This window comes from Trypanosoma melophagium (assembly GCF_022059095.1).
Source record: "Trypanosoma melophagium isolate St. Kilda chromosome Unknown ctg9segment0, whole genome shotgun sequence".
In the NCBI taxonomy this organism is placed as follows: domain Eukaryota; phylum Euglenozoa; class Kinetoplastea; order Trypanosomatida; family Trypanosomatidae; genus Trypanosoma; species Trypanosoma melophagium.
Window position 1 is genome coordinate 278,718 of NW_027125194.1, and position 25,315 is coordinate 304,032.

The window sequence follows — 25,315 nt, forward strand, 5'->3', positions numbered from 1 at the left end:
TTTCTTTTCTTTTTTTTTACGCCTTTGGCATCCTTTCTATTATCACCAGCAACAGCACTGGGATGAGATTATAGTAACTCGGTTCTGCAAAGTAATAAAAGGTCCAAGACACTCTTTTCTTGATACTGCAGGAAACGCAGAAAAACACCAAAAAATCGTGTATACCTAAGAAGAGAAATGTCATAATCCTTAATTAGTTGTACATGGGCGGGGTAGGAATCACATATTTATATTTTTACCTATATATACTAGTAGAACAACAAAAGTCAAAAAGGAAAGAAAGAGCTCAAGTAGTGCCCAAGATAATATAATTTACACTAACATATGCAGTAAAACAGAAAAAAAAAAGCAATACATAACTTCACAAAATATTTACCGTCGTCCACACACACACAAAAAAAAAAAAACGACGGAATTTGTCGAAGTCATTGAGAGTGCCTTTATCATTTGACTTAAAAGAGAAATGAAACGTAGAAGCGAATATGGAATAATTCAAACCAGTTAAAAGAAGAGGAAGAAGTTACTTCAACACCTATTACTCTAAAACATTCTTCTCTCGCTTCAATTTTCAAACTGCCTCTTCTGGTACAGGTTCCGCACCGTGTATGATACCACAATCACACCAACCCTGATCCACAGGAATGGGAAATAATGTTAAATATACACGTTTTAAAATACTCTTAAGTTTCTCAACCTCGGGTGAAGAGTATGCTGACTTTTTACTGTCCTGCAAGTCAATCTCAATACAATCTGTAATGGTTACCGATTCACCATCTTCAAGCGTTAATGCGCAAACACCTGTACCAAGATTAGTAGTCACAGATGGATAGAATTGTGCCATCATGTGATGAAAGCATTTTAAACGAAAAAGGCGATCATTGCCAGTAATATCTACAGGAAGTGGATCTGTACATTCCGTGGTAAGTTCATCATGCATAATCTTTGTTAAGGCAATACATGTAACATCAGCGAGAAGATCATTACGATGACTAGCAGTCCAGGTTATGGTAAGAGTCGTTTGAGATCTTGCACTTTGTTGTACATCCACCCAAACTTCTTTGGAAACCGCAATACGTGTAGTACTTGTGGATTGTTCATCTTCTCTTCCATTATTTTCTGTATTCACTTCATCATGTACCTGTTGCTTCGGTGTTACTTCTTCAAACATTTGACTCTGTTCAAAATACCGCTGTAACACCTCCAGTACCTCTAGAGCGGACTTATATCGAGGTAGTGGTAACACCATAGACTGGTTAATTTGCGCTACATCAAGATCTGTAAAGAGTGGGATATCCGTGGGGTGTACAACACTATACGCATGTTGTCCAGAAACAAGTAATACACCACTGACAAATCCACCATCTTTAGCAGGTGTACTAGCCAAAGTACCCATAACTTTTGCCGTACGTTGAACACTAAATGGAATACGAATAACCTCTTGATTTTTAGTAGCATATACTTTAACTCCACGCTCTGAAAAATCTTGTTGTAATTTATTTTTTAACTGTCCCATTGCCCCAACATTTCCATGAACAAGAATAACATGTTGTGTCTTGGGAAGAGCTTGAATAAAATCACGTGTTTGTCTTCCATCAGAGTGTGCTGAAAAGGAAACCGATTGAATTGTTCGCATACGAAGTGGAAGTACTTTACCACCTGGTTTTGTAATTTCCTTTGGTTTTGTGAGAACATCTTTAGCAATCGTTCCATCAACACAATATCCTGCAATAATAAGACCATTACGTCTATCACCACACCACCTCTCAAACAATTCCAGAGAAATACCGGATTGTAACATACCAGGAGATGCTAATACAACACAAGGTCCCGTATCCTCAAAAGATCGAGTATCCACAAGAGATTGAATATACTTGAAAACAAATGGATTACGATGGTTAGCATGTTGTTGTTTAACACGGTCATTCATAGCGCTAACAAAGGTTTGATACAATTTCATACACCGCTGCGCCAAGGAAGAAGCGTAGTAAATAGGAATATGTTGTAATTCCTTATGAGCATCCCAGTATTCTTCAAGAATAAGTAAAAGTTCCTGTGCTCGTCCTAATGCAAAAACTGGAATCAAACACCGACCACCTCCCTTCACAACATCATGTACCCAAGTTGTAAATAACGCTTCTCGCTCCTCACGTGACTCTAATTCACGAATTCCATTTGTACTTTCCACGATAAGAATATCTGGTGAATATGGTGGAACTTCCGCCCCTAATAAATGACGATCTGGCACACGTGAAAAATCACCCGTGTAAAGGGTTTTCATACCGGCAATATCAACCATAAAGAGAGCTGCACCAAGTACATGTCCAGCATTAAAAGGTTGAAATCGAATCCCATTAACTGTCACTTCTTCATGATATTCAACCGTCTCAATTTTTTCAATTGTACTTTGCAACCATTCATTTGTTACAATATCATTAGCGCTAGCACCAACGCGTAGAAAATCATTCATTACCATTTTATAAAAAGCTTTAGTTGCACTTGTCATAAAGACACGTCCTTTAAAAGATGTTTGTTCACAAAAGTATGGCAGAGCTCCACAGTGATCCAAATGAAAGTGTGTAATAAGAACAAGATCAATCTCATCACAGCGTATACTGTCAAAGAAGGGAAGGGAATCCAATCCACTTTTCGCCGGGTGATTCCCACAGTCCAGCATAACAGAACGCCCTTTATAACGAACCACCACACACGATCGCCCGACTTCACCTCCACTACCAATTGGAAGAATCTCCACTTCATCCGACGATGGTGTTAAAAGACCACCACTACTACTATTAACGCCAGCAGCGGGAGTAACGACAGGAATGTATGGGGCGTTGTGGTTAAGCACAGATCCAGCAGTTGTGTTGAATGCGGCGGCTGGGAACATGAGGGGAGTGGGTTCTGTTTATCCTGCGCTGAAACTAACGTGATAGTGGTGTTTAAAGAAAATAGATATTCATATATATATATATATAAGAAAAAGAAAGGAAGGAAAGAAAGAAAGAGAAACGCAAAGGCAAATGAGTACGATTATATCAAAACAAAAAAACAGCAACAAAGACCAAAAAAAAAATTTTCTCCACTGTACCAAATATCTACTCCAGATCAATAATTACTCTACAACATCTCGTTCAATTGAGGTATAAATAATACCTTGAAGTTTGTTTGATGAAAAACGATCTTTATTTGCCTCTTCAAAGGCAGAACGTTTAAGCGTGAGAAGTGGGTTGGTTTTACGTTCTATCGCTAGTGTTGATGGTACTGTACAAGCTGGAAGACTCCATGTAGATTCTACACCGTTATTCAAAGGAACGTCATTAATAATACCATCTTCCACAAGTGTAGAACGTAATTGTCGTGTTAAATCCATAGCAATACGCAACTCTTTACGATATTTTTGAATTCCTGTTTCAACTCCATCTGATTTTTTTTCTTCCCCATGGTGTCTTACCAATTCTCCCAGTAAACGTTCAGTGTATTCGTGTCCAACGTATACAAGCACATTATCTGGTGAAACCAATTTCTTATTTACTGGATGTATCTGCAAATACTTACCAAGAAATAATTCTGCTGTTTGAATTACTTCAGCAAGTGAACTTACTTCAAACATAGCTCCACAACCTCCACAGAAAATACAATCTCCTGTAAAAAGTGCCAATCGCTGCGATTCATCATTCTCTTTTAAGGCATCTCCAGCAAGAAATAAAACAGATCCAGCTGTGTGACCAGGAGAATCCAGTACAGACACAGCTACACCACCACCAGCAACACGCAAGACATCACCCTCTTTTACAAAATCCGTACAGGCATGCGGTTTATCAATAAGAGAACCATACACTTTTATTTTAGAATCCAATAAATCATTAGCATCTGTTTCTGTACCTTGTGCTAACTGTACTAACTCTTGATTACCACCTGAATGATCCCAGTGCTTGTGGGTTGTAAGAATATCCGTCAAGACAAAGTTTACCTTGGTTAAATGTCGAATAACCTTCAACATATATAATACGAGAAAAGGATCTCCTGGATCCACTACAGCACATTGTTTAGTTGCAAAACTTAGAATAAAATAGGCGTAGTTATCTGCAAGAATAGGAACAGGAACAATGGTGACACCATCATATCCCGATTCCCCCAAAGTAGTGAGATCCACTAGACCCTTCCCACGTTTATAAAACTCAGAATGTGTGGATAACTTTGACGGGAATGGTGAGGAGGATGGGTGTGTGCCACTTAAACAACGCACTCCGTGTCGATAGTCGGAGTGCGGCAATAAATGCCGGGCGTGAAGTTTGGGCCGCAGGAATTTATACCCGAACACATCTGAACAGTAAAGTTGATAAATTCCAGAGAAGATGTTGCTTCTAAACCACATATCAGGAAAGTAATTATTTTCCGGCACAACGCCGAAGGCGTAAAGGGCAAATGTGGCACATATGACAGTTGGTATACTTGTGACACCCACACACCAAAGAGAGGAGAAACCCATGGCGAGAGCACAGGGACCAATGAACTGTTTCATGCTTTTATGTCTCTCCTTCTTTATTCACTTTATCGTTAGACGACAGTTGTTTGCGTTAGATATCGAGAATGCTATACACAACCTTTCTTGACATATATATGTATATAAAGAGAGAGATAGATAGGGTTTATATAAAGAGTAAGAAAAAAATAATAAAAAACAAACATCAGTGATCAAAAGGAATACAGACAGACACACACGCATATACAAAGAAAAAATCGAAACTCTGCAGACCAGAGAAATATAATGAAAATAAGAAATGAAAAAGAAAGTAAAACAAAAACAAAAGAAAGCAAGCAAAGATGCACATAGGCAAAGAGATTAATTACATCATAAGAGGAGTAATCCAATGAGTTCTCTCCGTCTCTCCCTCTCTTTTTTTTTTTTTCATTCCTTCTCTATATCTTTCTATATTCCTTTTTTTGCTTTATTGCAAATAACCCACCTTCATTGTACCAGTAACATAATAAAAACGAAGAAAAAAGAAAACAGGAAATATACAAAAAAAGCAATAACAATCACAATAACTTCTGCCATGGATTATCAAGTTAAAAGAGGAATTCATACCACTATAAACACTGTAGTACTATATCACTCCCCTTTCACGTGTATAAATCACTCTATAATCTCTTTCATATCTCTTTTCTCTACCTTTTTCGCGGATCTACATGCACGAAAGATGATCAAAGGATAAAGAAAGAGAAAGAAGAAAATCGATCAAAGAAACAAACAAAAAGCAGAAAAAAAAGACAAGACTAACAATGTATAAGTACGAGAAGGCATATTACATACCTTTGCTTTATTTATTTATTTTTTTTTTGCAGAAACGCTTCTCATATGATTTATCCAGACAGACAAAGAATTTCCGATGAATTCTTCCTTTTGATTTTTCAGGAGAGAATCCCACTTGACGATTTTATTTTTTACAAATTTATTATTTGCTTTTTTTTTTTCGCCCTAGTCTCGTATACACTATTTGTATTAGTATTAATAGCAGCATGAGATGGAAATATCAAAATCAGATAACCGAAACTACGACACATGGTAAAGAAAGAACTCCTTCCCAAGTTTCAAATATAGCAAAAACAACATAAAAATACAGTACTTCTTAAAGAAAGCCGTAAAAAAACTAGCATATATATATAACTGGGGGAGAAACTCCAATAAGGAGACAAGAGGAAAGCAATGAAGGAGCAAAATAAAAAAACAACAAACGTACAATAGGACATATAAATAGGTTTAAGCACAACAAAAGACAACAACAAAAAAAATAAACCATTGAAAGTCAGCATAACGTATTATATTTTATCGTTCAGCAACAGGAGAGAGAGAGAAAGTGAGAGTCAAATAAATAACTAAATAAAAGAAACGCGGACGTACAAACGTACAGCTTTTCATGTTACAAGATGCACGAATTACTTTATGACCAAAGTAAGAGACTGAAAAATAAAATAGAAAAACAAAGACGCTTTTGTTTTTTGTGCAGATGGTAACGAGAAATTAAAGAAACAAGAGTCTTGGGAAGTCAGGTACAGCACTATAATAATAATAATAATAATAATAATAACAATAATAATATACCACTCTTTCTTGTTTGTGCAGAGACGCCTGGGGGGAAAATAAACAAGACAAAAAGGAAGACAATAAATAATTAAATAAATAAATAAAAGCATAACCATAAAGGTTCCTCGACTAATAAATATCGCTTCTCTCAAAGCACGTAGAAATAAAAGAGAGCCATCAGATTATGAGATTTTCATCTTTTTATAAATAATGCTCCTTCTATCAGTAATTTTCAAACTTTGATGCATTAATTTCACTATCAATTCTCTGATCTTCTGATACAATACAACGTCGTATTTCACTCAATTTATCCACTGCCAGATTCACATAAGTATCTAAATCTTGAACACAAACAAGACGTCTTTTACCACCCTTCACCAACTCAATCTCTTCACCACCTACTGTTAAAGCATATCGAAGACCAAAGTCTTCAAAAACTTTAAGTGAAATCTTATCTTTTCCTTTTTGAAGTGTTCTGAGATTTTTTTCATATATATCAATTTCATCCAGTGTAGTTATAGCCGCTGCATTCATTGTTTCGGATGGAGGATGATTTAAAGGGGTTTTACGCTCCACTTCCTTTTGTTTCGCCTCTTCTCGCATGTTTACAAAGAAACTCAAATTTGCAGCTTGTTGTTTTCCGTTTGATGCATATAATCGCTGAGCACAAACAATACCTTCAAGCCGTTGTTTTTCAAACTCTAATCGTTCTAGAAACTCTTCATGATTTGACCATGTAACAGGTATAGAGTCTCCATTGGGAAGTAGTTTGTATAATCCTTTTCCACAAATTGGTATAACAAAAGAAAGGAATGGACCACCATAATCTTCTGGTTTCATCATTTTTTTGTTTAGTTTAATATTTTGTAAGATTTGAAATACTTCATTCTTTAAATCATCTGGATCTAATGTAAAACTATTCCACTCTGCTGAATTATATGGTGGATATTTTTCCAATGACTTTTTCTTAACTTCAATGGTATTTTTTAATGGAGTATTTGTGGAAATAATTGGATGATGCGTATTCTTCATTTCATCTGCAACAAATGCGGCATGAATCACATCTCTCATTTTGTAGATAAGATGAATATACTCATCGACATTCTCTTTGGTAACCGCAATGGCAAAACCATTTTCCTTAAGAAGAATATCACGATCGAGAACTCGGATTGAGAAACAAAGATCAGGATTAGATGTTGGGTTTCTTCTTATACCTTCAATTACATTCCAAAAACTCTTTTCCAATGGAGATATTTCTCCTGAATGTATACTGGAGGTAAAAGATTTGTTACTGGATCTCGTTTGCGTCTTTAGCAATTCCATTAATTTTGCTCTGGCCAACGCTATAAAGCGATCCTTATCCTCCAACTTCACACGTTCTTTACTTTTACCAGGAATAAGTGGAACACATGTGTTATGGAATGGTATACTGTATGTAAGATGAAGTTTGTTAAATTCATCCCCTGTCATTGAAATACCCATGGGTTTATTTACACTATCCAAGACACGCAAGAAATCTAAATAGCCATGAGACATTAATGAGAGTTGCTGTTGAGATCCTTTCTCTTCTGAGAAAGGCGTAAACCACGCGGAATAATGAGAAGCTTCCATAAGTTGGTGTAACGACTTTTTAGCATCTAATCCAAAACGTCTGGCGTTTGCAAAAGGAACGGGTTCATTTCGTGTTCCAGGTCGTATATCATGTAATTCTCCACAAAAAGGTACACAGTACGTTACATGCAGAGAATTCCAATCTTCCTCATTTTGTATAAACCAATCCGAGTGTACATTTGTCAGGTAATCTACTATAAGAGTTATAAAAGGATAGTAGTTCCCACCAAGATGTAATAATGGAGCAATTGGAATATCTTGCAGTTCTGGTGTTATTTTCCGTTGCCATTTCCAATATAATCTCAAAAAGTATATGTAATTCCCAGCCGTTACTTCAACAGCCGCACCATTTGGAAAAAACTCCGCCAACGTCCCATCCCGCTGCGGTACGGCAAAACTACACGACTCCTGCACTACGGCCGCAAATCCCACTTTTTGTAATTGTGCCACATAACTGTTAAATGCCTCAATGCGGGCATCGTAGTAATCGGCGGCGTGTGTGGCAAGTACGGCGTGGAGTGCGGCAATTGTGTCGACAGGGGCGCGGGGAGTCGTGGAATTACCGTTATGATTGTTATTTGTACGAATATTACGGTACAAGAGACGGAGGAGATTGTCTTCACACTGTAAAGGCATTTCACCAGTAGAGAAACTGTAGATATATATATATATATATATATATTTTTTTTTTTATTTATTTATATACGTAAATAAGAGTGTAGGCGTCTGTTTGTGTTTCCTTTTTCTCTTTTGCAACGTGTAGGTTCGGGGATTTGATTAAGGGCTGTCACCACACACAGAATGCTGTGAAATAGACAAAAATAAGAAGAAGAGAAAGAAATATATATACAGATATACGTAGATATACCGAGAGATATTGATAATGTTGTGAACATTGTATGTACAGAGTGAAAAAAAAAGGGAAATAGACTGAAAAGAAAAAAGTTGATGATGCCTTCACTTTATTTTTTCCATTTGTTCTTATTTTAGTTAAATTCGGACAAAAAAAAGCACAAAAAGGCTCTGATGTAGCGTCACGTACAACGAAGAAGAGAATTTGTCTGAAAAAAAAAGGGCAAACGAAGAAAAAATGAAGAGAGACGAAAAAAGTAAAAAGAAATAAAATCATTTTTGCTAGAATACCATGGTTCCTATTTCATTTCCCCTAATATTCTTTTCTTTGCTCACCGATTACACACTCCATAAAATGGTTGCATTTCACCCCCAACCCATCTCACACACAAAACAAAAAAACAAAAAGCAAACAAAGCAAAAGGAGGCAAATATACAAACAAAAGTAAAGTAAAAAAAAACCCCAAAACGGAATCGTTATCATATAAAGAGAGTGATATATGTATTTATATATGTACATATATACCTGCAGGGCGTTACAACTTCAAACAGCTGAAACGCAGAATATTTTGCGACCCCTGCCATTCTCCACTAGGAGGTACTTTTACTTTTTTTCCAATTGCCCCGTGTTCGACGCAGACAAATTTCTTGTAACCATCTGGAGGAAGATCTTTCATCTTCTTTGTCTTCTCCACCCACGGGTTCCACAATACCACATCAGGAAGATTTAAACCAGAGATGTGTGTGGTGCGATTCTTAGACGTATCAAGTAACATAACAGCACAACGTTGATTGAGGTAAACTCGATCAACTTCCCCCACAAATCCCCAGAATGGCTCTGCTGGACGAACTTTACGGTCATTGGATAAAGTGTCAATGAACGGGGTCATATTCACTCCATTTACTAAGGTTTTTTTAACGTCATCCACAGCAAAATAGGAGTGAAACGCAAATGTAAACTCAACATCGGACGCAGAGCTCTTATTCACAACCTTCATCTGCAAATGTAGCTGATCATTATTGAATGTAATGGTGTAGAGCAGTGAAACCACACCGGCAGATGCAGATGTTGTACTTCCCTCCGCCTTCGCATCAGCCCCTGACGGCGACATATCCCGCACATCCACATCCAGCGCAAAGCTGGCCATTCCATTCTGCGCCTCGCACATTCTCCAGCGCCGCACTCTTGCGAATCCGTGCGAAGGCAGCGGCCCGGAATCGGAGAATTGCGGAAATATGAGCGGAACGCCGCCGCGAATGGGCACTCCCTCCTTATAGACGGCCTTTGGACTGGTGTACAGCAGTTCCTCGCCGGCACTGTTGCGCCAGCTGGTAATGTGGGCGCCCTGCAAGTGTACAGTGATGGAGGAACCATCCTCATGTTTTGCTACAACCACGGAGTTATCAGTCATTGCCTTTTACGCAAATCTGCTGGAATGAAAAATAAATAGGTTGTTTCTTTTTTGCTTTGTTTTGTGTTTTTTCTGTATTAGTTTTTGTTCTTGTTGGTATTGTTGTTGCTGTTGTTGTTTCCTTTTTTTTGTTTTGATAACCGTAATTGTTTATATAATGAAACAAAAACAAAAACAAAAGGAAAGAAAAGAAAACAGACCCCAAAGAATATGAGGAGAAAGAAGAATAAATAAGAAAACAAAAACAAACTGAGAGAAAAGTCAAGTGAAACGAAAAAATAATAACAGTAATAATGATGATAATAGATAAGAATAATTTTTCAGATGCATCACACGCAAGAGTACTCCCATTTTCAAATTTCCCTTCCACATCATTTTTTCTTCTTTCCTTATTAGAAAAATGGATATGGCGGAGGTGGTCGACGGTTTAATATGTTTTTGATCTTCTGCTTACACCATGAATTATGCTGTTTCTCTGCTAAGAGATAATCACTGCGAAACCTCTTCGCCTTATCCACCGGAAGCGCTAACATCGCCTCATTGTGCTTAATAATACGCTCCACATCTGTACGCATGTGATGTGAAATAAACGCCGCCACCTCATGAGTAACTCCCAGTAACTGTCGAATAGACTCCTCATTTGTTTCCTCTGAGTACTTGTAGAACTCCACAAGAACACGATGACGTGACCAGAACAACTTTGCACGATCGTGAAAATACGCTGAGCGAAGACTTTTCATGAGATCTCGGTAACAACGCTGCTGCGGTGTCCACTGGGGCTCCCCAGCAGTACTGGTAGTACCACCCGTTGTAGTTGTAGTCGTGGTTGAAGTTACTGAAGGTGTCAGTACTGCATGACTGGTGAGAAGGCAGCCGCCACGCCGCATTCCACACCCCCTACTCACCACTTACAACACGGAAATTATTATATATATATATATATATATATATATATATATATATATAGAGAGAGAGAGAGAGAGAGAGAGAAATAGGTAAATCAAAGGAAAAGAGACATAGACACATCATATGAAAAAATAGAGACAAAAATAAAAAATAAATAAATAAATAAATAACATAATTGATGGTATAGGAATAATAAACCATATTCACAAACCACTATACACCCACACTCACTGGAGGGGTACATATACCCACCCCGTGTCTCAGCAATTCACAACGCTCTTCTCTCAATTAAGGAAATGACGAGAATCTCTTTTTCTTTTTCTTCGCATTATTCACTAGAGTCTATACAAGTGGTTATTAAAGGTCAAAAAAATGACTGAGAGGTCCATCAGACTCAAACTTTAGTCCTTGACGATTACCATATGTTCCGTTAATGACACGACCACCGGAACGCGAAACATCAAGATTTGTAATCCCCTCAGGAGGAGAACCATTTGCATCAACTGTAGTTGGATTAATTCCCCGTGCTTCCCGAAGTAATTGACAAAAACGACTGTAAAGTTCAGATCCTTTTGTTTTGTTCACTAATGAGTGGAACTGTACGTTACTTCCATTAAGTTTTCCCCCAAGTGCTGCCTGTGGGACAACCAGAATATCAGCATCCAGCCATTTCTCCAGTGAAGTCATGATCTGAGATGAATTTTCTCCTCTAGACGGATGTTGAAGTACCTTTGCTGTCATAATGGTTTTTACAGCTCGTTGTAGTGCATCATCATCAATCTCATTAAGAAAAGCAATATAAACAATCATTCCACGTCCTACACTCAAGTAACGCTCAGCGTTGTCAACGAGAAGGGAACCCTTTGCAATGTTCTGCAGCACAATACGAATAGTCATCTCTGTTTCACCTGAAAGCAAGAGACGAAAACAACAACAACAACAACAACAACAACAACAGGCAGAATAAAAATAACTTATTATATAATACCCAGGAAGTCTATAAAAAATAAAAGAATAAGTAATGAAGTCACTGACCATCAACAAACATATTTAATGTATGTGAAAAAAAGAAAGAGGAAGAACAAAAGGAAAAAAAAAACGGACGATGTATTGAGTAGCGAAGAAATCTGAAAAACGAAAAACAAAAATAAAATAAAACAACAGAAACTAATAAGAAAGAAAAAGATACACGCTTATTCAACTAGTTTAAAAAAAAAGAAAAGGAACGGATCAAAAGAGCAAAAAAATTTTTTTCTCGTTTTCAAGTCTTCTTAATAATGGTCATTCCTTGTTCTCACCCAGCAAAGGTTCCGCTCCTTTTTCTTTTTCATCCCCTTCCATTGCCCATGTTATTTCTCAGTCCACATCGAGAAGACAGCAATAAGAAACTAGATTAACACGCCTACATCACCACACCACCACCAACAAAATAAAAAAGTAAGAAAAAAAAAAGAAAGTAAGAGGAGTAATTATTACTCCGTAATTCATTGCTTCATTCCACGGGCACAACCAGGGATCCCGTAAAGTAGTTCAGTACAACTATGCTGGAGGTCAATACAGCATAACGATATGAGGCTTTTGTATACTCACTATATTCTGCTTCAGTCATAAAAGTAGTATTTCGACTCCACAGAGGTGTTCCATCACTCTCCTCACCAACAATAGACATTGGATACATATCATAATGAAAGCCAGAACGTACCAAATCTATTGGTACTTTCGGGTAGCGAGACATAACATGTAGAAATCCAAACCCTTCCATTGCCTGAACACATGTATGATCTTCCAAAGGAATATGAGGAATGAATGTATGACTGTATTCACGACAGAGAAAATCACCCTGTACACCCGCCAATATTTGACTTGTGTCCGTTTCTGCGCAATCTAAAAGTCGAGGTGCTGTTGGTGGTGTACGATCTTCCACTGCGTTATGGGCATTCCAGAAAGACTCAATTCCATGCTTGACAACACTTGATGGTGGTGGAAATTCCTTACCCCTCATCGCCTCTCGCAACTTAGATGCCAGTGAAGTTGGATGTCGATATCCACAGCGTCCAAAGAACGTTGTATCGTTGTGTCGCACACAATTCGGCCGTGAACACGCCGTCTTTACTGTTTCCTCATACCACAATCCACACTCCTGCAGTAGTGCGGCATCTGTAATGCAGACACTTCCCAAATAATTCTTCTTTACGTTTTGCATCACACCGCAGCCACCCGCTCTGTTTGGGTTCCATCCACCAACAGTGGGGGAGATACCGGCAGTGCCAATATAGACAATCGACAATACCTCATAGCGTGAATCCTGCATGAGATTCGCCGTACAGGCCGCGGCGCTCACAACGTAAATGCCTGTAGTCACAATAAATGATGGCAGTCTTTCACCGTTATTTTTGTTTACAAGATAACCAACGTAGGCGGTTTGACAGTCTGTAATTTCAACAGCGCGGAGATCTTCCACGGCGTCCTTGATGTAATGCAGCTCATGCCGACCAGAATAATTCTCATTATCAGCACAGACAAACACATGCACCTTTTCATTTTTATTTGCCGTATTTGCACCATCTTTAAGCACATCCGGGAGATACAGATATGAGAGAAAAACTGCCAAAGCAAGCAGTAAAAAACCCCGTACGAACATTTCTTTCTTTCATTTCTCTTTTTTTTTAAGAATACTATGAAAAAAAAGAAAAAAAAACAAGGTGGAAAGGAAAAAAATAGAGAGAGAAAAAGAGAAAATTCTTCACTTTTTAAATATATACATGATACTACCACGAGAGTGCAACAAATGAATAGAGATACCACACAAAAAAAACATATAATATCAGTAACTAAAAAAAAAAACATCAGTGAACGTAATAATGTGAAAAAAAAAACGAAGATAACAATAACCAGAAAAAAGAGGAAAAGAAAACCCCACAGACCCTCAGACATAATCCCCTCCTCACCCCTAAACCTTCAATTCCCAGTATTAAAGTTAATAAGAATAAAAAAAAATAAGAGATATATGTGAAGAAAAAGCAGACATTTGAGTTTATATTTAAAATTAAGACCAGAATAGTTTTACTTAGTGAAAAAAAAAAACAGCAAGTACACGCACCCAAAGGAAAACAAAATACAAGAAATAGAGCAAAAATAAGTAAAAAAATAATGACTGTAACGAGATAATATATTTAAGTAAAAAAATTATAGAAAGTAGAAAAACTGTGAAAAAACAAACAAACAAACAAACGATATAAACATCAATATGGAGCCGATGTTATCATAGATTCCATGAACAAAGTAGTTTCTTGTGTACTTTCATTACTCTTCGTTTCATCATCATAATCATCTTCCTCTTCTTTTTCCTCTCCCGCTGGAGAATCTGGTGTGAGTGAAACACTCTGATGTGGACATTCACTGTCATTCACCACACCGATAGACTGCGTTGCCGTTCGAAAGTACGTTAGATAGATAAACAGTAACACTCCTGCTGTGATGAACACCATGGCATCCACAACGCAGATTACAATAAGTGGTACTCGCCACCATGGTGCAGTTTGTTTGTTTGACTGATCCTTCTTTTTTTCTTCTTCCGAGTCCTCTGATTTTTCTGTGATATTATAGACTGGCAGTTCAAAGAGCCTTGTAGTTACTTTGCTTTGTGCGAAGAGTAATTTTGCATTCGCACAGTCGGGATCCTGTGCTCCTGATGTAGTTGCACACCGGTCCACAATTTGAAATTCCACAGTTAGATATTCTGGAGCTTCAGGAAGTACAAGAAATTTATAAATATCGTTAAGAATAGGGAATTTATTGTGAATTACTCGTTTTGATGAATGGGTAACATTGTTTTGAATAAGTGTCATACGTATGGAAAGCCGAATACGATCTGCTATTATTTTCATCGTATTACCAAGTTCAGTTGCTCGTTCTTTTTCTGTCCAAACTGCTTGCTTAACAATACGAAAGGATTCCCTGGTAAAAGGAGTGTAATTTTGTGCATCTACAACTACTGCCAATTTTCCATTATTCATAGAACAAACGCCCACATTAACAACAGCTAATTTATTACTTTGAAATTTATCACATGAAATAATAGTCGTTATAGAATTGGGAACCGATAAATCCGAAGAAAGAGCGTACGGGTAAACCTTAACTTCTGAAACAGTGGGTAAAATAATCACTGTACCTGCACGAAGAGGCGAAGAAGAACGATACAATGGATTTTGCATTGATATACTGAAATCGCATTGTTCACTACCAAATGCTGCTGATGATGCAATTCTTAGTGAGATATTAGTAGATGATACAATAGTAATAACACGTTGTAGAGGAATAAGTGTGGGGTTTCCTGTCATATGATTTCCATTAACATCTGGCATAGACACTTCAAACTGTGTTAATCCCTCACTACAGTGAATTCTTAATACCACTCTATCTAATGAGGTGGCAGTTTTCGGGGGCATGGCAATAAGAAATGGCATTGTACTATTTTCCTCCATATTAGCCGTCATAACATTAGCAGGGTCCACACGCCATTCCCACAATGGTGAAGATGTGTACATTTCCAACTTTGCTATACAACCATCAGGACCAGGATAGAAGTCTGCACCGCAGCTACATCCACCTTCACCATCATCAAAAGATCCAGGTGGACACATAACACAATCTTCTCCACTCTTCCAGACGTTTCCACTGGGATGAACAAATCCCCATGGACAGGAATGTACTGTTATAATATCATTATCCTTTTCTAAACCAATGACGGATTGTGTAATGTTGGGAGCTCCACGAGGTTGCGCCTCCGTATGAGATGGATCATACAACAAAGAAATACACTCATAAATAGAACTTGGTGGGGATTGACCATCTGGACCAGGAGTACGAAGAATTGCTTGTTGTACACAAGCAGCCAATGGAACGTTTCCATCAAAAATACGTGTTACCTGAGGTTCCTTTGGTAAAAAGGATAATGCCATATTGTAATAATTAAGAAGATAATTACGATTTCGAGAAACTCTTCCTTCAGAGTCACCAAGACTAGCAAATCTCTTTAGTGGCCAAGGTGCATTTTTTGAACCAGTTTCATTCACCATATCCCAATATGCAAGACGAACTGGAAAGTCTTCAAGTATCATCATACCCACAGCGAAGGAAACAGTTATACAAGGCAAACGATCAAGATTATGGACATACATTCCTGTTCTATTATAGAAGACTTTATGTCCACTATAAAAAGCCTCAATCTCTCGTTCAATACCAGAAATAACATGATAGCCATACATTACCTCATCAAAAAAATTTAACCAATCATCTAAATAAATAGATGGATTACAATAAACATGAGAACTTAAAAGAGTTCCATTTGAAGTAGTAAAAGTAGGTACTTTTATATCAATTTCACCAACTGAAGTTCTTAACCACTGTCTTACTATATTCCATTTATCCATAACATTTTCATATGCCTGCCTTACGATGGATGCACCTCTTGCACTTACAGCTTCTACAAATTTTTGATGAGCTTCAACATTATTACTCTTATTCCAACCTTGAGAAACAATTTCCCAGAGTTGTTTTCCTGCTTCTACTGCTTCTCGTGTGCGTAGGATAGAGTGGCGTAAACGTTCACGCAAACCTTGAACTTGTAGAACATTTTCAACAAGCAAATCAGAGCCACCGTTAAGAAGGTTTACCGATTTTGAGGACATAACTGTCATTCTGCGATAGATCCAATAATTTGTGGATTCAGTGATATTCATAGAACAATCCTCAGGAATAGAGTGAAGTGCAATCACACAAGGCATATCTTTTCCCACACGACGTAGATAACAACCTTCTGTCATATCTAACTCTGCTTCCTCGTCAGTTTGTGGTATTATCAAGATACTGTGTAATCTATCAAGGTCTCTAAGTGTTACGGGAAACACCATCGGTAATGCTGTGGGAGTTTTATGCCCACACACCGTGCTGTGCGCATTGTCTTGTTGAGATACATACAATTCTCCACCAGTGAATGCCATAAATGGAGCCAAGGCACTTTCTGCAAGTTCAAGCGAGTCCACCATTGGTCCCATAGGGTCTGCGGTAAGAGAGTGGGCATCTGTTACAACAAGTGTGAGAGCTAATAAGACGTAGAGTAAGCGTGATCCTGCCATTCTGAGAAATGTATGTGTGTTTTTCTTTTTCTTTCGTCGTATGGCTTTATTGTGCTCGCTACCTTTTAAGAGATAAACTGGAAAATAATAAAGAAAAAATAAATACAAACGAAAAACATTAATATAATATAGACAAAGTGCATACTCAAAAAGAATCCATATAACTGTATATATATACAGTAGTAAAGAAAAAGAAAGAATGGGTATGAAGCGAATAAATAGTCAACACAATACACCCCATTTTGCAGTTTCTGCAGTTCATCATTCTTTATATCAACGTGATGCACCCACCATAAATATGAACAAAGAAAAAAAAACACACACACACACACACATTTAAAGAAAAGTACGAATACCAACAGAAACTTACAAAAAGATTGGGAAAAAAAAAAACAATCAATAAAGTAAAACAAAAGTTACAATTTAATATCAACTATACTACCAAGAAAGTAGTTTGCAACAAAAAAAGATGCCGCTTTAACAGAGTAATGAAACGATGCATTTACCAAAGCACCATATTCCTCCTCTGACACATAATTAATATTTTGTTCCCATCGTCCATCTGCAGGTCGCTTAAGTGGGTACATGTCATAATTTGATGCTGCCCGCACCAATGCCACTGGAATATCTGGAAAATCCCACATAGCCTTCAAGAACCCAAATCCTTCCATTGCCTGTACGCAGACAACTTCACTTATCGGTAATTTCGTTACCTGCGCAGTATACTCACGACAAAGATAGTCCCGTTCAGCACCAACAAAAATAGAGTTAAATGTGGATTCTGCAGACTATACAATATGTGGTTCTGTTGGGGGGATTTGATGTTTCAGCCGCTTCGTTCGCCGCCCACCACTTCTTCAGACCATCCACAACAATAGATGGCATTGGAGGAAAATTCACACCTTTATTGGCTTCACGAATGGCATTAGATAATACAGGATTCGCAACATGTCTATTATACGCCGTGGTGGCATTACATCGTGAACAAATATGCCGAGAGCATTGATTATTCACCAAGTTTTCGATACATTCACCAGATTCCATCAGAAAAGCGCCACTTGTTACACACACACACACTACTAATAGCATTCTTCGGAACGCCATTTCTTATAGGATTACACCCAGATGCCTTATTTAAAGGATCAAATCCCCCTTGAAAGGGTGAAAATCCCGATGTACCGAGAAAAACAATAGATGTTGGTGTATAGGAGGAGTAACGCATTAACTGCACGGTGCAGGAAGTTGAACTCACATAACCAATTTCAGTTGTCACCGCCAGCGCCGAGAATTCTGTTCCGTCTTTCCCTACAAGTTGTCCAAAGCAGGCGGTCTGACAAAATGGAATATCCACAGCACGGGGATTAATCATTGCGTCTTGAATAAAAGATAATTCATGGGCACCGGAGTAATCTTCACTGTCGGCGCACATAAATACCGTGACAGGTGTTTGCGCAGGTTCAGAGATTACAGTAGTAGTACTGCAAAATAGAAGAAAAAGAGAAATAAGTGGCACAGTCATCTTTTTTTTGTGTTTTATTTTACTTCTTTATATTATTTGGAATAATGTATACCCATTGATCCCTTCGCTACTATCGGTAAGCTACAATAACAAAAACAGGAAGAGCAAACAAAAAAAGAATAAAACAAATCTCACATGATGTTAAAAAAAAAAAATAATAATAATAATAGGCATTGTCAAGATATACATGTAAAAGAGAAACCAAATAAAGCCTAAAAAAACACACAAACACATGAAACAAAAGAAAGCAACATAAACTCACGCCATATTGGCAACAAGAGAAAATAATTAATTTGAACAACTTCATTCTTCTCTTTATTCCTCCCCAATCTCTCGAAAGGAAGTACAGAAGCAACAATATAAAACCAAAGAAAAAATAAAGTACAATAATAATAATAATAAAATAAGCATTAACTGTAGATGAGCCACCCTTTTCAAATTTCAAACATTTCTTATTAGGGTCAATTTATTGAACTATTAGAAAATACCACAGTTTCAGGAGTCCATTCACACACCATTGCAACAGCCGCTGTAAGAGTCGTGAAGTAATAGGCCCGCTCTGATGTATCATCAGAATCACCCATCATTTCAATAAAATATGCGATTAAACAAATATCTGAGACATCAGATTCACAAAGAAGATGAAGATAAAGAGGAAACATATCGTCTGCTAAAAGACCGTCCTTCTCCAGCAAAGCGAAAATACTGGAGGATGATAGTAGTTGCGAAGAAGGTAATTTCTCTTCACTGTTTTCAGATGAAATATCTAGAGAAATCATTGAAAATTTTGCATCATCATGTCGTCTAGAATTTTCCCCTGATAAAAAAGAAAGCGATAATTCTGGTAAAGTTTTCTTTATGGCATCCACAGAGAGTACAATTGGCGTACATCTACTTGATTCAACCAGGGAATTTCCATTCCTATTATCTCCTTCTTGAGATGCCATTACTTCATGGATTTCATGTGAGAGAGATAATGCCGTTTCGCTTCCCTAAGAAACTTCACTATTAGGACTTCTTAATGAAGGTGCACTATGGGACCGTAGTACTTTACAACGACTTTCTCTATCCCTAGAATTTCCACGAATTCCTTTATTATCATTACTCAATCACTTGAATTTGGACGCCACATGAACTGTTAAGCATATACAAGCAGCAATATTGACTAATTGACCTAAAATGTCATTGCGATTTCTAAGGGTCATTAATAGATCAAAATGGCGTAGAACAAGCCTGTAGTTAATTAAACGCAGATCATTTCGAACGTTAAAAACTTTTGCAGACTTACCTCGCAATAATTCGCCTTTTCTATTAAATAATTCTTCTCTATTTACTAAATCATCATCCGTACGAAGGGAATACATTATTTTGTCAAAATTAGGTGTAATAACAAGTTTCTGAATAATATCCTCAAGACACATAACTACTTCAGAATCCGTTATTCCACGTTGTGATAAATAACTTTCTGTCATTATATATGATGCACATTGATCTTTTATGGTATTTATTGATCGTCGAAGTTGAGGTAAATTCATTTCATCATCATATTCATTTTTGGCTCTCCATATATTTGCCAAATTGCTTAATTCTTCAACACCTTGTATAGTCCCATTTCGTAATGCTCTACTAATTTTACAACGTAATTTTATTGAACGATAACTAAGATGAGTCCATGCCCCACTTATATTACTAAGATGAGCACCAGGCAACGGTATTGCCCCCAGTAATTAACTGTTCCATAAGAAGAGCTTTTTCCCTCCATCGATATCATCATTATCACCGTCACCACTATTAATTAAAATATCTACAGCATTAGCGGCTGCGACATATCCTTGAATTTTAAAAGCAATTTCAATAGCCTTTAGTGTATAATAGTAATAAACATGATCATCACGAACATGAATACAAAATGCTTTTTTCCCTTTTAGACCAATCGTTGTAATAGATGTAAGGGGAAATTCTTTTGTAATTTTCGGAACTGTATTATTTCTTTGAGGAGGTTTACAGTTAATATATATCTGTAGATGTAATTTTCAGCAAACGTTCTTGTCGTAACCACGTATAATGATGATGTTTTTCAACTACTGGATACTGAATATCATTCGCCACGTTACTATTATTTTTCTTTCCCTTCGTGGGTTCATGTTCAACTGGATATTTTCTGTTGTTATCACTGGTGAACATGGCTTCCCAACACTGGAAAATATTATTATTATTATTATTATTATTATTATTATTATTATTTTACAAATAGTTACTTAATTCCCTTTTTGTTCTGTTTGTTGGTGGTATTTAGTTCGAGAAAAGACGTGAGTTCATCTGTTTAGATAGAAAAAAAAGGGCATAAGAAGACAATAATAAGAAATAACATGAATCATACACAAACCACTAACAACGCATAGATACAGAGCGAGAGATAAAGAGAGATAGAAACATACAAAAATAAATAGGGAAATAAAGAATATATATATATATATATATATATATATATATATATATATGAATCTACCGTCAAAAATAAAACACATAAAATCAAAAAAAAAAAAAATACCCAGAAAAACAAAAGAAAGAATAACAAACTCTGTTCAAGTTCAATAAAGAGAGGGAGAGTATGCATACTAAAAAAAAAAAAACAATTGACAATACAAAGACTCTGTAAATGTTTTTTTTCATGCCGTTGTTTAAAAACAAAAAAAAAGATAACGTAAACCCATTTAAATACATAATATCATATAGGTGATTATCCACTAGTATGTTTTTCCCGTTTACGCCATTGTGAAAATTTCTTCATCTCTTCCGTGGATACACTTGGTGGAAACTCACTTATGGCCCTTTCAAAGTCATCCCTCCCGACATCTGGTGCGTGAAGCTCTGCTGCAGGAACACCACAAAGCGGCATCGCCCCTTCATCCTCCTCTGCACACGGCACATATTGTGTACGAGATTTGAGACGCTCCACTGCGGAATTAAAAGAAGAAAGTGAAACAGGAACACATCGCACATAAGTTGCTTGAGCAATTCGGTGAATTGGCTCCATTATGGCATGCTGCACAATGTGGCGAATATCTGATGCGGAGTATCCCTCCGTGTTTTGAACAAGCCAATCAAAATCACTTTCATTGAGACTGTGGGATATTAGTTGTAATTCAGATAAGAACAGTTGACGTCGTGCAGAGGGTGTGGGAAGATCAATAAACACGAGATGATCAAAGCGACGACGAAAAGCAGAATCCAACTCCCACGGTAAATTAGTCGCAGCTATAATAGTAACACGACCAGAATCTACACTTTGTATTTGAAGCAGTAACTCCGTTTTAATACGTCGTGAAGCCTCACTTTCATTGGACCCACCACGTTCACCACAAATAGCATCCACTTCATCAAAGAAAAGAACACTACGAGGAAGTTGTGCGGCGGCCTCAAATAAACGCCTAACATGACGTTCTGATTCGCCAATCCATTTACTCAAAATATCTGCAGAGGAAATAGTGAGAAGCGGTGCATCATACTCTGTAGCTGTTGCTGCTGCAAGTAGTGTTTTTCCAGTACCGGGAGGACCATATAATAGAATACGACGTGGTGGTCGTCGTGGTGCCTTAAATAAGTGTGGAAATTGAAGCGGAAGTGTGGTTGCTTGTTTTAAAGCCGTGATAGCCTCTTCACATCCCACAATATCTGTCCACCGCACAATATTATTATTATTATTACTCTTTGTATTATCAGCACTACTTTCAGGTCCCAATGCAGAAACTTCTTCAGAGATGCCAATATCGTCATTCATCATCGCATGCATGGGATGATTTGACATCTTTTCCAATGAATCACGATTGTATGAAGTGTCGTTATTATGATTGCAGGAATTACCCGTTTCATCCCCTTCTGGTTGAAGATCAAGAACACTCAGAAATGTACGAGAAACATGATTGTAAATACTAGAGCGATAGGGTGTCTGATCGTACGTCTGTATAAGAGAGGTACATTGAAGAATAGCACGTAGTATTTCCTGGATACGACGAATAGACACTACCGTTGCCTTTCTACTGTGACCATGAAGGAGTAATAATTCCCGTGCCTCTGCAGAGAGACGAAGAGCCTCATCAATCTTCCGTGATGAGAGGGATGCTGTCATTTCCTCAATTCCACCTCCTTTGTCTACCATGTACAGACATATATGTACCAAACAACAATAAGAACAAAAATGTAAAAAAAAGCCCAAAGAGGAAGAAAAAAGAGAGAAAGATAACACTATGGAAGATAACAAATCCCCATCCCCTACTTCCTCAAATTACACACACACACACACAATACCAAGTATATATATATATATATATATATATATATATATATATATATATATATAATAACTGTTAAGGATAAAGCGCGGGATATCGCACAGATGCACGACGACGGCGGCCGCCGCGGGCTCGCAGAAGAACTCCAACGGCTCTTTCAACTGCCGCCAATCTTCGTTCCACACGCCGTCGCCAAGTGCCAACATGTCGTACATGCGGCACTGCACGGGTTACACGAAGATTGCCAACAACACACACCGCCGCGTTATTACGACTGGTGTTTGTGTTATTCTTATTTATACTGTTCTCTCTGCTTAACTGCTGCCCCTGTTGCTCCTCATCATTAGTGTTGAGGGGAGTGCCAGAGAGTACAAGGACGCTATCTGAGTGTGGAGTCCAGGCTACTCCAGCCATCCATTCCGCAGGAGAGTCTGGCTGAATAATACCGCATGACTCTAGCTGAAGTGTTTCTTCACTCCATCCAAAAAAAGCGGCAGATTTTCCATCAAAGAGACAAAATGCATCATAATCTTGAGAACCACAATAATTTGTACGTCGTAATAGAGGAAGTACACTAACAGAAGAACCAAGCCTCTCCAGTGCCTGTTCACATTCTGGAGATACTACTTCTATTACTTTAACGTCAACAGAAGGAAGTGCTTCCAAACTTTTAGCACACGACTTCGCTGGATTAATCACCTTGGAAGTATAGGATTTCCGTTGGGTAACGGTTATACAAAGCACCTGAGGTACTAGAGAATCCATTCCAATTTTTGGTTGAGCGATTACGAGTGATGCCCCACCACTAATGTGTGCTCGGCTTGTTGTACCACAGACATCATTCCATGAAGGAAGTTGCGATCCCAATTCTGAATTACCAGTTTCTGTTATTTCAAAAGGAATACCATCTGAACGTTGGGATGATAATGTAGGAATATGTAAAACTTTATTCTCTTTTTTCTTTTCTGTCTCACCAAAAACACAAAATGTGGTTTGATACCCTGTTTTGACTTGATAACGAGAACTGGATGCTATACCAATGTATCGTGTAGATGGTCCCATAATAATACAGCGAAGAGGAGCAGGACAAATAGAATGGGATTCCCATTCAAACACTGTAATACTTCCCAATGTACAGCCAACTAGAAGTGCTGCCTTAGTAGAATATTGTGAAACACCAGCAATACTATGAAAAGGACCAATATTATATTCATGAGTTTCTGGAATTATTTTACCACAGGAGGACTGTGTCGGAAATGCATAACTGTGAATTCGTTGATGACCAGCAGCAACAACTACAGGACAACCAAGTACTGTCAAAGCACAGATATCTACAGCGCGAGTTTCAGCACGTAAAAGCAGTTCTTCCATTTCCCCAATGTCACTACTATCACTATTGCTTCCATTATCATCATCATCGTCACTATTATTACTATCGTCTTGCATTCCTGATGATAGGCATAACACTTCTCCTGCGGAACTCATTAATGCGATTACTGTCAGCCCTGCCCATACCACTCTGGCGATCCCATCTCTAGACTCTTTACTTAACGAGAAGGTACGACGTCCAATTGTCATTGGGGTTGTTTCTTTTTCCACTGTCATAATCGTGAGTTCCCCATCATGCGATGAAGAGAGAGATAATGTAGCGATGGCGATCAAATTGTATGAATGTGTATTACTAGTGTTATTATTAATATTAGTATTATTAGCAGCAGCAAGAATTCCAGTAACAGCACGTGTGCGTGATGCCCCTACTGGGGGCAAATATGCCACACCACGCAGAGACTTTTCTACTTTTGCTATAGACGTCGTCTGTAGGATGATTTCCTGCAAAGTCCAGTGTGGAAAAAACGAGAGAAAAAAAGAAAGAAAAGTGAATGGAAAAAGAATCAACAAAAAAAAAAACAAAAGTAAAAAAAAAACACCAGACAATTTATTGTTTAACTACCCCCAAATCAAAGAACGTAGTAGTAGGGGCATCAAAACAATAACTTAACTGGATGAAAGAAAATGAACGATGTAAACTCCACTTTTCCCAAATCGAAAAACAGAATAATCTAAACCTTGCCCTCCCGCACAATAAATCAAATAAAATAGAAGAAACAAAGAGTAATATTATGACTTTCCGCAAGAACCAACACTTTTCCCCCTGAGAACATAATTGCATCCCAATATTTTTCCTCTATAAATGTTTTCCTAATAAGTAACAGAACTGACAAAATGGAAGTGCTGAGAAGTTCTTTTTAACCCGTCTCCCGCTCAGGGCGGTGAGGGCAGATTGGGTGGAGTTTTCAGAGAACTTACTTTTGGCAGACTGTGAAGACGAAAAGATAATGACAAAGTTTACGCAAGCTTCGATCATTCTTTTCGCAAAATATCAATATAAAAGAAAAAAAAGCCTTTACCACAGGATTGGGTTTTTTTTTTCATTTATTCAAATAGTATTGAAAACAAACCTAGAAAGGTTAAAAAGGAATTTTACCAAAAGGAACGCACGA

The 25,315-nt window shown here is 37.6% G+C and overlaps 13 protein-coding genes across 14 annotated transcripts; all 13 read right to left on the bottom strand.

Moving 5' to 3' along the window:
- Positions 1–568: 568 nt before the first annotated feature.
- LSM04_001455 (Metallo-beta-lactamase) lies at positions 569–2,887 on the bottom strand (the record flags this gene model as incomplete). Its single annotated transcript, XM_067332763.1, has 1 exon — positions 569–2,887. The coding sequence occupies one exon, from the start codon at positions 2,885–2,887 to the stop codon at positions 569–571; it is 2,319 nt and encodes a 772-aa protein (XP_067185557.1).
- Positions 2,888–3,112: 225 nt separating this feature from the next.
- Positions 3,113–4,522, bottom strand: LSM04_008945 (uncharacterized protein; the record flags this gene model as incomplete). Its single annotated transcript, XM_067332764.1, has 1 exon — positions 3,113–4,522. The coding sequence occupies one exon, from the start codon at positions 4,520–4,522 to the stop codon at positions 3,113–3,115; it is 1,410 nt and encodes a 469-aa protein (XP_067185888.1).
- A 1,785-nt stretch (positions 4,523–6,307) lies between these two features.
- On the bottom strand, positions 6,308–8,332 carry LSM04_002661 (uncharacterized protein; the record flags this gene model as incomplete). The annotated part of the gene is made up of 1 exon (XM_067332765.1): positions 6,308–8,332. The coding sequence occupies one exon, from the start codon at positions 8,330–8,332 to the stop codon at positions 6,308–6,310; it is 2,025 nt and encodes a 674-aa protein (XP_067185614.1).
- Positions 8,333–9,084: 752 nt separating this feature from the next.
- LSM04_006042 (Aldose 1-/Glucose-6-phosphate 1-epimerase) lies at positions 9,085–9,960 on the bottom strand (the record flags this gene model as incomplete). The annotated part of the gene is made up of 1 exon (XM_067332766.1): positions 9,085–9,960. The coding sequence occupies one exon, from the start codon at positions 9,958–9,960 to the stop codon at positions 9,085–9,087; it is 876 nt and encodes a 291-aa protein (XP_067185744.1).
- Positions 9,961–10,352: 392 nt separating this feature from the next.
- LSM04_009761 (uncharacterized protein) lies at positions 10,353–10,847 on the bottom strand (the record flags this gene model as incomplete). The annotated part of the gene is made up of 1 exon (XM_067332767.1): positions 10,353–10,847. The coding sequence occupies one exon, from the start codon at positions 10,845–10,847 to the stop codon at positions 10,353–10,355; it is 495 nt and encodes a 164-aa protein (XP_067185929.1).
- A 376-nt stretch (positions 10,848–11,223) lies between these two features.
- Positions 11,224–11,763, bottom strand: LSM04_000025 (D-aminoacyl-tRNA deacylase DTD; the record flags this gene model as incomplete). Its single annotated transcript, XM_067332768.1, has 1 exon — positions 11,224–11,763. One exon carries the CDS (start codon positions 11,761–11,763, stop codon positions 11,224–11,226), a length of 540 nt encoding a protein of 179 aa, XP_067185487.1.
- Positions 11,764–12,358: 595 nt separating this feature from the next.
- On the bottom strand, positions 12,359–13,507 carry LSM04_008653 (uncharacterized protein; the record flags this gene model as incomplete). Its single annotated transcript, XM_067332769.1, has 1 exon — positions 12,359–13,507. The coding sequence occupies one exon, from the start codon at positions 13,505–13,507 to the stop codon at positions 12,359–12,361; it is 1,149 nt and encodes a 382-aa protein (XP_067185876.1).
- Positions 13,508–14,108: 601 nt separating this feature from the next.
- On the bottom strand, positions 14,109–17,003 carry LSM04_001477 (uncharacterized protein; the record flags this gene model as incomplete). Its single annotated transcript, XM_067332770.1, has 1 exon — positions 14,109–17,003. One exon carries the CDS (start codon positions 17,001–17,003, stop codon positions 14,109–14,111), a length of 2,895 nt encoding a protein of 964 aa, XP_067185558.1.
- Positions 17,004–17,419: 416 nt separating this feature from the next.
- On the bottom strand, positions 17,420–18,522 carry LSM04_007799 (uncharacterized protein; the record flags this gene model as incomplete). The annotated part of the gene is made up of 2 exons (XM_067332771.1): positions 17,420–17,784; positions 18,084–18,522. 2 exons carry the CDS (start codon positions 18,520–18,522, stop codon positions 17,420–17,422), a joined length of 804 nt encoding a protein of 267 aa, XP_067185827.1.
- Positions 18,523–18,983: 461 nt separating this feature from the next.
- On the bottom strand, positions 18,984–20,057 carry LSM04_007130 (VPS9 domain; the record flags this gene model as incomplete). The annotated part of the gene is made up of 2 exons (XM_067332772.1): positions 18,984–19,509; positions 19,636–20,057. 2 exons carry the CDS (start codon positions 20,055–20,057, stop codon positions 18,984–18,986), a joined length of 948 nt encoding a protein of 315 aa, XP_067185800.1.
- Positions 20,058–20,249: 192 nt separating this feature from the next.
- LSM04_006801 (uncharacterized protein) lies at positions 20,250–20,706 on the bottom strand (the record flags this gene model as incomplete). The annotated part of the gene is made up of 2 exons (XM_067332774.1): positions 20,250–20,540; positions 20,608–20,706. The coding sequence occupies 2 exons, from the start codon at positions 20,704–20,706 to the stop codon at positions 20,250–20,252; spliced, it is 390 nt and encodes a 129-aa protein (XP_067185785.1).
- Positions 20,707–21,262: 556 nt separating this feature from the next.
- On the bottom strand, positions 21,263–22,651 carry LSM04_005754 (ATPase; the record flags this gene model as incomplete). Its single annotated transcript, XM_067332775.1, has 1 exon — positions 21,263–22,651. One exon carries the CDS (start codon positions 22,649–22,651, stop codon positions 21,263–21,265), a length of 1,389 nt encoding a protein of 462 aa, XP_067185733.1.
- Positions 22,652–22,889: 238 nt separating this feature from the next.
- On the bottom strand, positions 22,890–25,179 carry LSM04_009469 (uncharacterized protein; the record flags this gene model as incomplete). Of its 2 annotated transcripts, XM_067332776.1 has the most annotated exons (2): positions 22,890–24,629; positions 25,165–25,179. In XM_067332776.1, the coding sequence occupies 2 exons, from the start codon at positions 25,177–25,179 to the stop codon at positions 22,890–22,892; spliced, it is 1,755 nt and encodes a 584-aa protein (XP_067185911.1). The 2 variants fall into 2 exon arrangements, with proteins under 2 accessions (XP_067185911.1, XP_067185912.1); XM_067332777.1 differs by lacking the exon at positions 25,165–25,179 and having other exon boundaries at positions 22,890–23,579.
- Between the last annotated feature and the right edge of the window lie 136 nt (positions 25,180–25,315).